Source organism: Python bivittatus, unplaced genomic scaffold, assembly GCF_059951505.1.
Source record: "Python bivittatus isolate LINGU-HERP-01145 unplaced genomic scaffold, Pbiv_v1 ctg000480_np1212, whole genome shotgun sequence".
NCBI classification, from domain to species: Eukaryota; Metazoa; Chordata; class Lepidosauria; order Squamata; family Pythonidae; genus Python; species Python bivittatus.
Window position 1 is genome coordinate 74,261,578 of NW_028277075.1, and position 13,317 is coordinate 74,274,894.

Here is a 13,317-nt window from a genome sequence, read left to right on the forward strand (position 1 = left end):
ATGGAATAATAACTCTGCACCCTTATGCATATTGAATCAGAAGTACTGTGATATTCAGCAGGGTTTACTTTAAGTGGGCATATGGTTATAGCCTCACTTCCATGGAGCAGTTTCAATCTATAAATTGATATAATATTTAGGAATATTTGAAGATTTGATTTGAACATTAGCTGGTAACACTTTTACAATTTTATATTTCAATAAGGGGGGCCAGTAATTACTTGCCTGTTCCTTTATCCCAGCAAGCTTTGGAAAAACTAACACATCTTTATACAACATAGGAACCAATTTGTATGTTTTCAGAATATTCCCATATTTCAGCCTGGAGGTGACATAGCTAAAACCTTAATTATGTTTTTCCTATTCCACCCCAAAACATATTTTAACCACTTTGTTTGATGTATTCAAAAGTTTATTCACTGTTTTGTAAAGGTTGAGCTGATTTGATATAGGTTAAGTTCTCACAATTTGATAATTGACATATTTAATTATTGGAGGATTATAATGAGAAGAAGAAAAAGAAGAAGAAACATCTGCAAACAAGGAAGGAAAGAAATGATTTGCATCAGAAATATGCCCTGAGCCATGCATTAAAGCACAAGGAAAAAGTTCTGGTAAGAAGCAAATAAAATTGGGTAAAACGTGGCTTTATTGGACAGAGCTAGTCAACTAGAAAAGTTTTCCAGTAGAATACATTAGAATGGAATGCGTTGTGATACTTACCGTATTTTTCCATGAATAAGACGACCCCATGTATAAGACGACCCCCACTTTTCCAACCCAAAATTAAGAAATCAATATTTTAAAGATAAACCAGAACACATTTTTATTTAGTAATTAGGCAACATTTACATGATACACTCAGTGGGAGGAGGTCCAAACTGTCTCTCTGCAGCTTTATTTCCATGCTCTTTTGCATAACTGATTACATTCAGTTTGAATTTTGCAGAGTAAGACATTTGCTTATTTATTTTTTTATTTTCCGACATCTTTATGGGCTCAGAATGCTCTGACATTACCGGTCCCTGTTGCATCTGCGCACTGTCTACACGCGCTCCACCTCCAACGGATGTGTTCCAATTGGTTTGTTCAGCATCAGCTGACGTCAGTTACATAAGGCTCGTGTTTGGAGGAAGCCTGTTTGCAGAGACTAAGTATGGGCAGTTTCGCAACCGCGCGGTTCTCTCCTCGGCTTACTTCCTTGCATAAGACCCTCAATTTTTAGTGTAACAATTTTAGAAAAAAGTATCATCTTATACATGGAAAAATACAATAGTTTTCCTTCTGTATGTAGGTGTACGATGAGATGTTTTAGAGAATTGTGTAGCAATTATTTTATGAAAGTTCGACCATCATTCTCTGGGCATATATGGTGTTTCTCCTTCTGGGTTTGTGATTAAAAACAACAACTGAATTTTCATAGAACTATGTATTATTCTATCATTCATTTTGAAGCATTCCAAATAGCAAGAGGAAGGCACAAAGCACAGGATGATATTTAAGAGGATTATCCTGATATCAAGAATATCTTTTTCTTTTTCCCTGCCTAAACTTTTATCATAAGAAGGACTCTGCTTCCACATCTGGGTAACATTGGTTTACTTGGCCATGGTTTAGGGTTAACCAAAAACTAAACAAATCACCTTATGGCTTAATGCAGTCTTCCCCAACCCAATGCCCTTTATTTGAATTAGAATTCCCAGAAATCCCAGGTGTTGGCCACATTGGCTGGGCCCCAACATCTCTGGAGGCACAATGCTGGAGAAAATAGACATAGTCCAGTGTGAAAAGCCAGTCACAGAATAATTCACTCGGTAGTAGACACTGGCTTCATATACGTTAGGCCATATATGTTCATATAAACACAATAAAATGGGTGTTCACAGACCACAGTAACTATAAATGACGAGTTACAAGCCATAATGGCAAGTTTCATGCAACATGCTAACCCAAGGAGAATGAGCCATATTGTCTTCATATTGTATGAAGCAGGCCTGAACATCATTACAACCCAGCTGTTTCAGTTAATGCTTGGAGTGCTAGGAAACGAATATCAGGAACAACTTGGGAGACATTTTCTAGGTGAAAGAATAAGGAGATTAACGATGGTGTGACGTTCACTTTGGAAAACTAAGCTCCCAAATTGGAGCTGCAAAAATTGAAGTTGCTTCTAGATGGAACCAGAGAAATACAGAATAAGTCTTTGCTGCATTTAGTGGTCATCCTAATATGTATGCCTAGGGAAAACCCAGTTAAGCAGCTGTTATATATTTATTTAGGATTTGACAAGTAAATGATTGGAATGCTTGTTAAGAAATTTGTGATGAAATAACGAATTAATAAATGATCTTGACAGTTTTGCTATTCCAGAAACCCATGATATAAGTTATTTTTAAAGCATATTTCACTGCACAATTATAATGATTTACACAGGTTTGAAATAATAATTTTTCAACATTTATTAAAGATATATATATACAATAATAATTGTTATGTTAAGGCTTCAGCTTTATAATGTTAGGGTGCAGCTTATTATAAAGGAGAGAGATATGCCTTTGAAAACAAATTAAGCTTGCAAGTTGGATTTCAACATAGCAATATTTTCATGGGAGAAATAATCTTGTTTTGATACTGACTTGTCCATTAATTTTATTTGATGCATTTAGCTGAATATGCAATTCTGTGAGTCAGACTATCTGTCCATTTAGTTTAATATGATGCTCTGACCTAACTTCACTTTTTCCAAAGCGCTTCTACACTAAATAGGACAGAGCACTTTTTTCCTGACATTTTGGGAACACTTTAAATTAACTAGCCTACCAAATGGCAGTACCATGGTACTGAGCTTCACTGGAGCCTGGGAAGATGCTAATTGCTACAGAAACTCCTCCACCACTTCTGCCACGCCTTAAAAGACTAGATACATATGTATTACCCACAGCAGTCACATCCATTGGAGCAGATGGATAGTAGTGAGATGCACACATAGAAAAATGGCAGCACCCCTTACAGTTCTCTTTCTATCTTACAACAGAAGAGCAACGATAGTATAACTACAAGCCAGTTTTCTACAACAGTCCATGTTTCAGGAATGTCTTTTTGTTTGTTTTTTTAACCTTGCTTAGGATTGATATGTGCCTTTCTTTGGAGAGATAACCATCTTTTCCACACTGCTACTTCACCAAATGGGGTGTTATTATCTGTGAATCTTCTTCTATCCTTTGTGACTCATCCTGACTTAATGGACAGGATTAAGTTGATTTACAGTATTAAATATAAATCTGGGTTCATTTCTTCTTTTTTGGCAAACTATAAGTAGCCACTCTAGCCCAACTTTGAGACTCTTTCATTTAAGTCAATATAAACATTTATGCCCACAAAACATGATTTTTTTCTATTCTTGTCACTCCAACGAATCCCAACAGTATCAGGCCTAGGTAAATCTGTCCTATAATCTGATGTTGGTAAACCATCCTGTTCTTGTGAATGAATAACTAATCCATGAAATGACATTTCCTGGGCATTTCTGAGCAACTAGTAGTGGGTTTATTTGAAGCTCTCTAACAGGCCAGGTACCTTAAATCAATAAAATTCCTCATATCCCGCTGTTCTATAATTTAGTTGTTTTGTAAATTTTTTTTTCCAGAAGCCACGTTTATGTTTCTAATGAGATGATACTGTAGTCATAAATATTTATCTTTTGTCATATGTTATCATCATGCACTTTTATAGCTTCATGATCTATTAAGAATTCTATTGTGTGGTAATTGTCTTGCGTTGAATTCTGATGTTCTCAGTGTGGCTACCTTTCTGCACTGGATTTCTGGACTTCCCTCTGCTTTTCCTGTTCAGTGAAATTAGGGTGCTCTACTGAGAGATTTTGCTCAGCTCTCCAGTTCTGCTTTTTATCTCACTATATTTTAAAAGTGAGCCAAGATACGCTCTCTTTATTAAATTCCTCTAGGAAAACACAATTGCTCCAAGCCCTGAAAAGCATCATAGACTTTCCAAGAAATCACGGAGATACAGCATTTCCCAACAGAAGACCAAGCAATTTAAATTGAGTAGTCTCTGTATGTCAGGTTGATTTGTGGAATATAATCTTCAGTAATTGTACACAATATGCTCAGTGCTTTTCAGACAAAATTGGGAAGAGTCTTAAGTATACCAGCTATAATCTTAGTCAGCTAATCTGGAAAACTCGTCATCCCTGAATTTATAAGACAAATCAATGTGCTGGAAATACCTGTTTGAAAAAATAGTTTAGGAAATGTTTAAATGGGCATAGTGTTGAATCATTAACATCTTCTCTTGTTAAGTGTGCAATATTCACTGTAGAGATTAATTGTTTTATTGCCAATACAATATTGCCAACACAATTGATACTAATGTTTGAAATTCTAAAAACATTTGTGGGGTTTGAGTGGGGTTTAAATTTTCCAAGGATTTACTTTAGATAATAAATACTTCAAAGATTATTTAAAGATCAAGTATTATCCTGAGAAAAATGACATTGTTTTTTCTAAAGAGTAAGATGAAAAACTGGTGTGAGTGTAGCATGTAAGAGAAGTCTTTGTATGAAAGTTTATCTTCCTGAGGAAGCCTGATGAGAATAAAGTGCCAAGCAGAAGATTGCCTAACTAATGGTTTGGAAAAATGCTAATATTATACATTAGTCAGTTTGGGGTCAATAGTTTTCTAGATCTAGATAACCTTCATAAGAAATAGGTCAGCCATCATTAATGTGCAAATTAGTGCATTCACTAGATCATCTGGTGGTGAAGAGAATGTATACCCAGCCAATAGATAAGGTCAGACGGACAAGTAAACGTAAGCACCTAATAAAGTTAGATGAGATTTCCTGGCTAATTACCCTAGTGGGAGAAGCTGATGTAAAGATCTTTACAATGGAAGTCTGTAGAGACTAATTGCAGACTATAAGTTAAAAAATGCTTTATTTATATAAAAATAAAGATCTCAACATATATACATGCCATAAATATACATATATAGTATCAATACTAGATGGGTATACACAGAAGTATAATGTTCATATAGAAGTACACTTCAACTAGGTTGCTGAGAAAAGTAATGACTTAAGTTTCAGATCTATAACAGTCTTCTCAAGGTTGCAGTTTAATTTTGGGACTGAATAGAATGAACACAAATTCATAAGCAAAGCTTGTAAACCCCAAAAGTCATGTTTATTAGTTATCTAAAATGGAAGCTTGAGAAAAATAAGTGCTCTGGATATACACATGGGCAGCTTTTTTTTTTAATATGACAAAGATATTATGCAAACTTATTTTAACAGTTTTAAAAATATTTTGCTTTGATTTTTATTTTAGTTGCTCTTCTAACATAAGTTAAATTGTTTATCAACTATTTCTATGCATCTCAAAGAATCTATATACTTAAATCTATATTCGAGAATGTTGTCAATTAGTGCTTCCAGAAAAGTTCTTTATTATGCACTTACTCTGCCGCAGACATAGAATTTTGTAGGAGGGAAGGCTGTTTTCTTAGTCAGCTTCTTTTACTTTTTTTCTATCTATCAAGTTTTAAAAAAAAATAAATGAGGAAAGAATCAATTGTTACACAGTATCTTTTGATTGATATTACTTGCATTTTACCTTTAAAGTTACATTTGTTTCCAGGGGTCCCATGCAAGTAATTCTTCCTCTTTACAGTATAAGAAGACAAATCTATGTGACACAATCCTGTGCAACTTTACACAGGAGCAAGAAGGTCTAAATTAAATGGACTCATCTGTAGTACCTAAGTTTAAAATTGTACTCTATATAGGAGACTCTTTGCACTTTGTAAGTAAATTTGGTGACTGGAAATAAATTCTTAGCAGATTATCTTTTGAATCATTCACTAATTATAGTGACTCTATTTTTTTAAAATAATTTTCTCTTTTATGCATTCTTACGTATGTATATATATAAAATAACAAAATGAAATGTATTACTAATAGATCAATGAGAAATTTGGTTCTCAAAATAACTGTATGACCTTGTCAGCAGTCAAGTTTCCTGACTCTGGTTAGGTTCACACATTACATTAAACATGATTTTCTTAATGATAGTATATTTACTAGACTAGAATTAGCTGGATCCACATTACTGTATAGATTAAGCTGAAACCAAACTATATTATGATTTAGAATGATATATGTGAACCTGATCACAGTGAGATCATAATTTCCATTTCTCATTATATTTAATTCTTTTAAAAATGCCAGAAATATGGTATCTGAATAACTGAATGATCTAGAGCTATTTAATCCTAAAAAGTGACTACCTGATTGTTAGTCTTATATTCCCATTTCAGTTTAAGAATTCTGTAATTTGCTTTTTCATTTTTGAAATCATAGTAGCATATAAGGAAGCATGTTTTGTTATTTTCTGTCTGTACTTGTTATCTGTAGTCTGTTTCCTAGCTTTTGAGAAAGATTGTCTGTTTCTGTATGGTATGATTTTAGCCACTAATCACTGAAGTTTTGCTTTAACCCATTGGTTTACCACATTATGTGGCCGAGAATAAAAAAGTTGGTATAAGTAAAATAATAAGTTGATATATGTCCATGTCAATTTATTGTTTCTTAAACAATAGTTGGGTTGGATCCAGAAATCCCCAATTTAAAAATGAAGTGTTTAGAAGCAGGTTTAGCCCAAATTTAGAGAGAGACACCAACAAGCCATTGAAAATGAAAAACAAGAAGAACAAAACAAAACAAAAACTTTAAAACTCAGAAATAAACAAAAAAGCAAAATGAATCCTGCTTAATTTGGATCTGTATAAGTGGCATATAAATATATTTGTATCTGACTGTACATGTCTAAAATGTTGGATCAAATGTTAACATTGCAAATGCTATCTCAAACTTTCTATAATTTCAGCATTTAAGTGACCAGTAAAGGCAAGTTTAGGGTGAGTTACAGGATGTGCTTGATAGAGTAGAAGTAATGTTCATTCATAGAATATCAGCAAATATATAAGAAAAGCAGAGACTGGGTGAGCATATACATTTTTCTGATACAGGGTCAAGAACTGGATCATTCAGTCGCTTCATTTTTTCAGGGAGAAGACTTAAGTAACTGTCAAAAGTGTCAAGGTAAGGCATTTATTTACTGTTAAGTAGGCCAGGGAATGCAATATCCAGCTATTAACACAGCACATGTATTGTGGAAAAATTCCTTCATTGCTTATGTGAGATTATGACTACTATTATAATTCCCTGTTTCAACATCTTTATCTTATTAATTTATGCTTGTACCTCTTAGTCTCATACTAATAAGTAATAAACTATCACATTGCAACCATGTTCTAGCCTAGTAGTTGGTTTAATATTGAAAAGAAACTGTTCATAGTCCCTTCCCAGCCTTTCATATAATATATCATTTTCAAAATTGCTTCCACACATTTCAAGATGGAGTGACTATTACTGTTCAAGAGCACTCAGTAATCACAGCATAATGTGCCTGGTCCTGTCTTGAAGCTCTCTTCTACCTGTTCAAAATAGAGTTTCTATAAACATATTTGAAATTGTATGACCTCAAACCATACTCAGACTAATCCAGGGAGAGTACCATGATATGATTCATGGATTTAATTGTAGAGATGAGATATTCCTTGTAAACTTTGGGCATGAGATAATGTTGAATGTGGTTGATACTGAATATCGACTTTACTCAGTATCACTTTTTACCTGTGACAAATCAGAGCAAGAAAGTGGTGAAATATCAGCCTCTTGAGACCGCTAACTGGGTAACACCGTTCAGATCTTACAAAAAGGCTTTGCTGCATTGTGTTGAACCACTGAATATCTATGCAGATGTATTTCATTTGTAATATATTAAAGTGAATTGGTAGAGGTTTTCTGATTGCAGAAGAGGATATTTTAGAGATTTTTGAGATTTTAAGCACATAGCTTAGTGAAATGGCACTTGTGTATGCCTCACACACTGAAGTTTAATTCTCAGACAGTTAAAGCACTTTTTAAAATTAATATTGTCCTGATGTAGTGCCCCATTCAGCTGTGTTTGATGTGTGTGTTTGAAGTTTCTGACTGCAGAAAGGATAGACATTTTCAATTGATACGTGCCTTCCACAAAATATCTGCTGTATAGAGCTTTCTATAGGTAAACAGATCGTCCCCCTGACTGAATGTGAGTTCAGGATCAAGAATCCCGACCCCCTCCTGATATCCCCGATTCCACTATCACCAATACAACGACACAGCTTCACAACATCGGCCATCAAACAGCATCCATCTCCATTTTATATGCATTCCAAAGGAGAACTTAATGCGAAACAGAATGCAGGTATGAGAAGCTGAGTGACTGGCTAAAAGACTGGCAAATTTTGTGGTGCATGTCAGAGATGAGATAAGTACTACTGTAAGTGTGGCTAATTATAAGAAGAGATTTTGACAGATTAAAAAAAAACATACAAAGTTTGGAATAAAGCGTGAGCATTTGTTAATAATTGAAATGCCACTCAGTCACCAGTTCTGTATCATAGGCTATGTAAGAGCAAAAACTGGTGCATCATAAACAATGTCTCCATATCATCTATATAGAAAAAAATCTCTTAGCAAGAAATGCATTACTGCTATTACTTTATGATTTTGCAAATATTTTTCCAAAATGTATGTTTGTTTCTCTATAGGTACCTCTGTTCCATCATCCTGCCGTGGAGTCAAACGGTACAGGTATCCCTATTTCACAACTCCTGGACTCATCATGATAGCTTAGTGAAATGGCACTTGTGTATGCCTCACACACTGAGGTTTAATTCTCAGACAGTTAAAGCATTTTTTAAAATTAATATTGTCCTGATGTAGTGCCCCATTCAGCCGTGTTTGATGTGTGTGTTTGAAGTTAGATATTTAGGTTTAAATAGGAATGCTGTTGGTGTACAGTAACCACTGCTGTTCATCAGATTCTTTGGTCCTTTCCTCACTTGCACTTAAACATGAAACATGCCCATACCACATGGACCCTCCCATCTGGGCACACTCCTCCATAGCTATTCATTCTTCTTCCTTGCAGAGCCTGCAGACTTTTGGAAAAGTGTGGGGAACAAGCTGTTATGATCTGAGAGGACAATATGTACATTGAGGGATAGAAGACATACAGACAATATCCATTGAGTTAATCTCCCCAAACCAGAGAAGACAACTCCCAGCTATTTGGGTGGAAAAAACCAGTTAAGTCAGTTCAGGATTAGCGTCCCACAATATTATCCCATAGGCTAAAGTGCACATAGTTTGGGAATATGCTATGCAGCTGACTCTTGGCCAAGATACAATGAAAATTAAATACAATAATTTTTGTAATAAACATATTAATAAAACCCATAATGCAAAAAAATTTAACTCCTAAACATCAGCTTCCATATCCATTCTACAGTACTGCTTTGCCTCTTTCTTTCTACAGAAAATCCGCTAAGGAGCTACACAATTCTTTCTAGTGGTGGTTTTCTATGCTGTCCTTCTGCTAGTAGTATATATCCCTTTAGAATAATTACTGAGCTTCTGAATTAAAAAAAAAAAAAAAATTCCCAGCAGTTGTGCTAGGAAACGTATTTACCTCTTTCTACCATTCCCTCACTATTTTCTTTACCAAAATCCTACACTCTCCAGAGGGAAAAGTGATTAACTATATTTCTCCCTAAGGGCAAGCCTTAATTAGTGGAAAGGATTTTGATCAGGAAAACTTTATGAAGGAAAATCATTAAACTTTCCAGCCATCAGTACTGCATTGTTTCTATGAGGAAACTGGAATCCCCTTGAGCCTGTACTTCAAAAAGGTGGAGGAGATGTGGCAAGCAATTGTTCTACCCTTTTTTTCAAAAAATCCACTGAGGAGGAAAAGATGGAATAACTGCAAAGTGTATTTTGATTGGTAGTACTAGGAGCCATCTGTTTGAAAACATTATTGTGTACTCTTTCTTACTTATGTTTTAACACACACCCTCTTCCTGTTTAGGTCCATGTGGTGGAATCCTGAACTGCCGTCTGTGACTTCAATGCTACGTCGAAGTCTGTCCTTGAAATCTCAGAATATATTAGGCAACAGACCTATGTGGCACTTGGGCCAAAGCAGGTCACAGGTTCTTCCTCACCGAGAATTCATATGGAAGCCTTTCCAAATTGACCACATACTTCTGAAGACAGAGAAGGAATACTGTGCCAAAGCCAAGGGAGTACAGAAAGCAACTGGTCAAAAACATTCATCACAAAATAGAAGAGAAGTTATTCCAAATATCAAGTTTGCGTGCAAGGAATGTGTCTCCTCCCATGAAACCATGAACTTTGAATAACCTACACTGAGTTAACAACTGGTCAATAGGAAAGCAGGCACTCTCCTGTTCTGACCATTTGTTACAAGACTTTAATGCAAAGACTGCTGCACATCTTTGGTGAATGAGAACTTGATTAAGAAGACAGTAAATTATCTTATTTTCACAGATTAATAGCAAACTGTTCTGAAGGGCAGAGGTTTTCTTTGTTCATTAATATCTTAAGATAGCTTAACACAGGCTGCATACAGATTTCCCACCTATTTGTTTTCCTGATAAGAAATATAGAGAGCTATGTGTGGAGGGAGATCTGTGAGGCAAAGGAGAATTGCCAGTGGGAAGCCTAATGAACCTACTAGAAGTTTCTGCCTTTTTCATGCCCTCTTGATTATTTTTAATAATTTGCTCCCCAGTGAGATGCAAAATCAGCTCAAGGGAAAATCGATGCATGGATTTAGAACAAATTCAGTGAACACAGGAAGAGTTAAGTGCTCTTCCTTCTTCTTGATTCTCCTTGCAAGTATCTCTTCCACTACTGAACTCATGTTACCTCAGCAAATGTTGGTTTAGGAGACTTCCTCACCTGCAGCAGAATGTCACTCAACTCTTTTCTAGTAGAAAAAAGATTATGCCTATCTAATGTATACACAAGGTTTTCCTTTTACGATGAAGGACTGTAATTTTATGGAATGAATTTATTGTTATAAGAGCACACCTGTTTACTGGTACAAAGTAGAGAGAGAAAAAAGCAAGCAGAACTGTTACTGCATTTTTATCCTTTGGGTCACCTTATCACTCTCCCATTCTTAGGATAATTCTGACCAGACTTGGGGTCTCTTATTACTCTTAGCTCATAATAAAAAAATAAAACTTGTGTGTACATTAGAGTACATAAATGTGTGCTGAGGATGCAGGTTTAAAAAAAAACCTGTAAAGATCAAAATAATGTTTATGTTCTAAAAGTCAGGCAAAACTAAATAGTTATCAGTTAAAGTATATTTACTAGACATACAATAATTTTAACCCATAACTAACTATTTGGTGGAATATCTACTGATGAAGCCATGTATCAGAACTTTTATCATTTGGTAATGGATTTGGTATAAAATTAATGAAGTTTGTATGTAACTTACAAAGGCGGACAGATTTTCAACCTTGTTCACATTGGGTTTTGTTCTGTTACTAAGAAACTATACAACTTAATTGACAAATTAGAAGTATTGAAAAGTACATGAATGTATGAATGTATCAGAAGTATTGTATTACTTTGTATCTTTCACATTACTGATTAAGGAAGTTTAGATAATAAGCCTGGACTAACAGTCATTTTATATGTTTCACTGAAAAACAATGTAATGGCAACCAAAAGACATGAAAGATTTATGGGCCAAATTTAAGTAAATTCACACAAAGAACCTAAGCACCTGATTAAATTTGGCTTCCTTGAGTATTTTTTTCTGTTGACAAAATGGCTATTTTTAGAAATGTTTTCTAGGATTTTTTCAAAAACAAAGTTTTTAATCATATCTTAATTAAAAACCAATTTATTTTCTAAAAAAGACTGGTTATGCTCAGTCTTTAATGGTAAATAGCACTAAAATTATAGATTTCACCATTTTAATAAGGAAAAACGCTTATTTGAATTTGAAATGTATTAATGAACAAAATATGCATAAATTATAGAAATCCTGTGTCTCTCACTTTCACATGGGCTGAGCAGAATTAAAGATCCTGCTTCTGCACTGCACTGCATCAAAGCAGCCACTTCATTGGTCTTGGTGGAAATGCAAGAAGACATTTCTATCAAAACGAAGTGGCTTGGCAAAGTGAACAGTCCTCCCTGACACTAACTGGAGATGTCAGAGCAGAGTCCCTTACTTTTCCAGGTTGTAGCACTGCTTTGTTCCAGTGATGAGAGTCAAGGCAGCTCTGCAAAGCAGCATGGGTTGTGGAGGGCTAGAATGCAGTGACTGTTTTTGTTCTCATGAACTTAAAATTGATAAAACTCATTGTGAGTCCCTTGAATGTATCTTGCTATTTTATGAATGTTTACTCAATTGTTTGTTCAAATCAGTGTGTATCTTCCTCCCAGTGCTAGTCAGTATGCATTCATTGTCCTTAGTGAAAAGCAGCTCTCCTGACTTCTTTTGGTGCACATTTTAGAGCATTCCTCCCCACTTCCATTTTTAGTACTGTACTTGGATCCTGGGATGCACGTTTCATTCAGTACTTCCTCTATGTGATGTATACCCCCTATTAATTAATAAAATCCAGGAAACTGTATTATTAGGCACTTTCCTGATTTTTTTTAAAAATGGAGACTATTCATTGTTGTAAAATAAAATCTTTGCATTCTCACATGGTATGTAACTTGTGTAATCATTTGTTGTAGTTCCAGATGTCCTCATTTATAGATTGTGAAAAAATTCATCCATTCTACATTCTATACATTGAGCCTGCCTCTTTTTATTAGCGTGCTTATGGAAAAGAGAGCCCTATAATATCAGATATGAATGCAAATAAGTTTTTAACTGACTGATCACCATGCAGGAAGACTGCATAGCAATCATTGTTCAATTTTCTTACATTTTTTTGTGTGAACTTAGCTTTTTTGCCAAAGGAAATATTTGTTAACCACCCATCTTTTTTTCCTTACAGAGTTGCATATCTTTGGGAATGGCTTTTTAATACTTTAACTTTTCTATCCCATATAGAAATCTATGTGACACACCATGACATTGCACTGATGTCAATTTTCTTTATTGTCATCTTGTTGGGAAGAGTTTTTCAGTTTCATCTATGGTGAGAACAGTTCAGTTGCAACTGCTACTGTCCTGAAGAGTGAAAGAGTATATTTTTCTTTTGGTGTTAGACATGATGCAATTAAAGAGGAAAATAAAACATGGTTTTCTTACTGGTTTCTCTGCAGAGCAGAATGGAGGGAGTAATGAAAGAAAAATCAATGTTGAGTAAAAGGACCTATGAGGTTTATTGCAATTAGGTCTA

General features: G+C 34.8%; 1 protein-coding gene across 1 annotated transcript in view; it reads left to right on the plus strand.

Annotated features, from left to right (window-relative positions):
* The window catches only part of AGBL2 (AGBL carboxypeptidase 2), a 45,157-nt gene extending 32,514 nt beyond the window's left edge, over positions 1–12,643 (plus strand). The window contains exons 13-18 of the mRNA XM_088146321.1: positions 498–614; positions 3,965–4,064; positions 7,016–7,120; positions 8,136–8,330; positions 8,677–8,719; positions 9,999–12,643. Of these exons, the coding sequence (XP_088002447.1) occupies positions 498–614; positions 3,965–4,064; positions 7,016–7,120; positions 8,136–8,330; positions 8,677–8,719; positions 9,999–10,332 (894 nt within the window). The 3' untranslated portion in view covers positions 10,333–12,643. The remainder of the gene's footprint in view (positions 1–497; positions 615–3,964; positions 4,065–7,015; positions 7,121–8,135; positions 8,331–8,676; positions 8,720–9,998) is intronic.
* Positions 12,644–13,317: the final 674 nt, after the last annotated feature.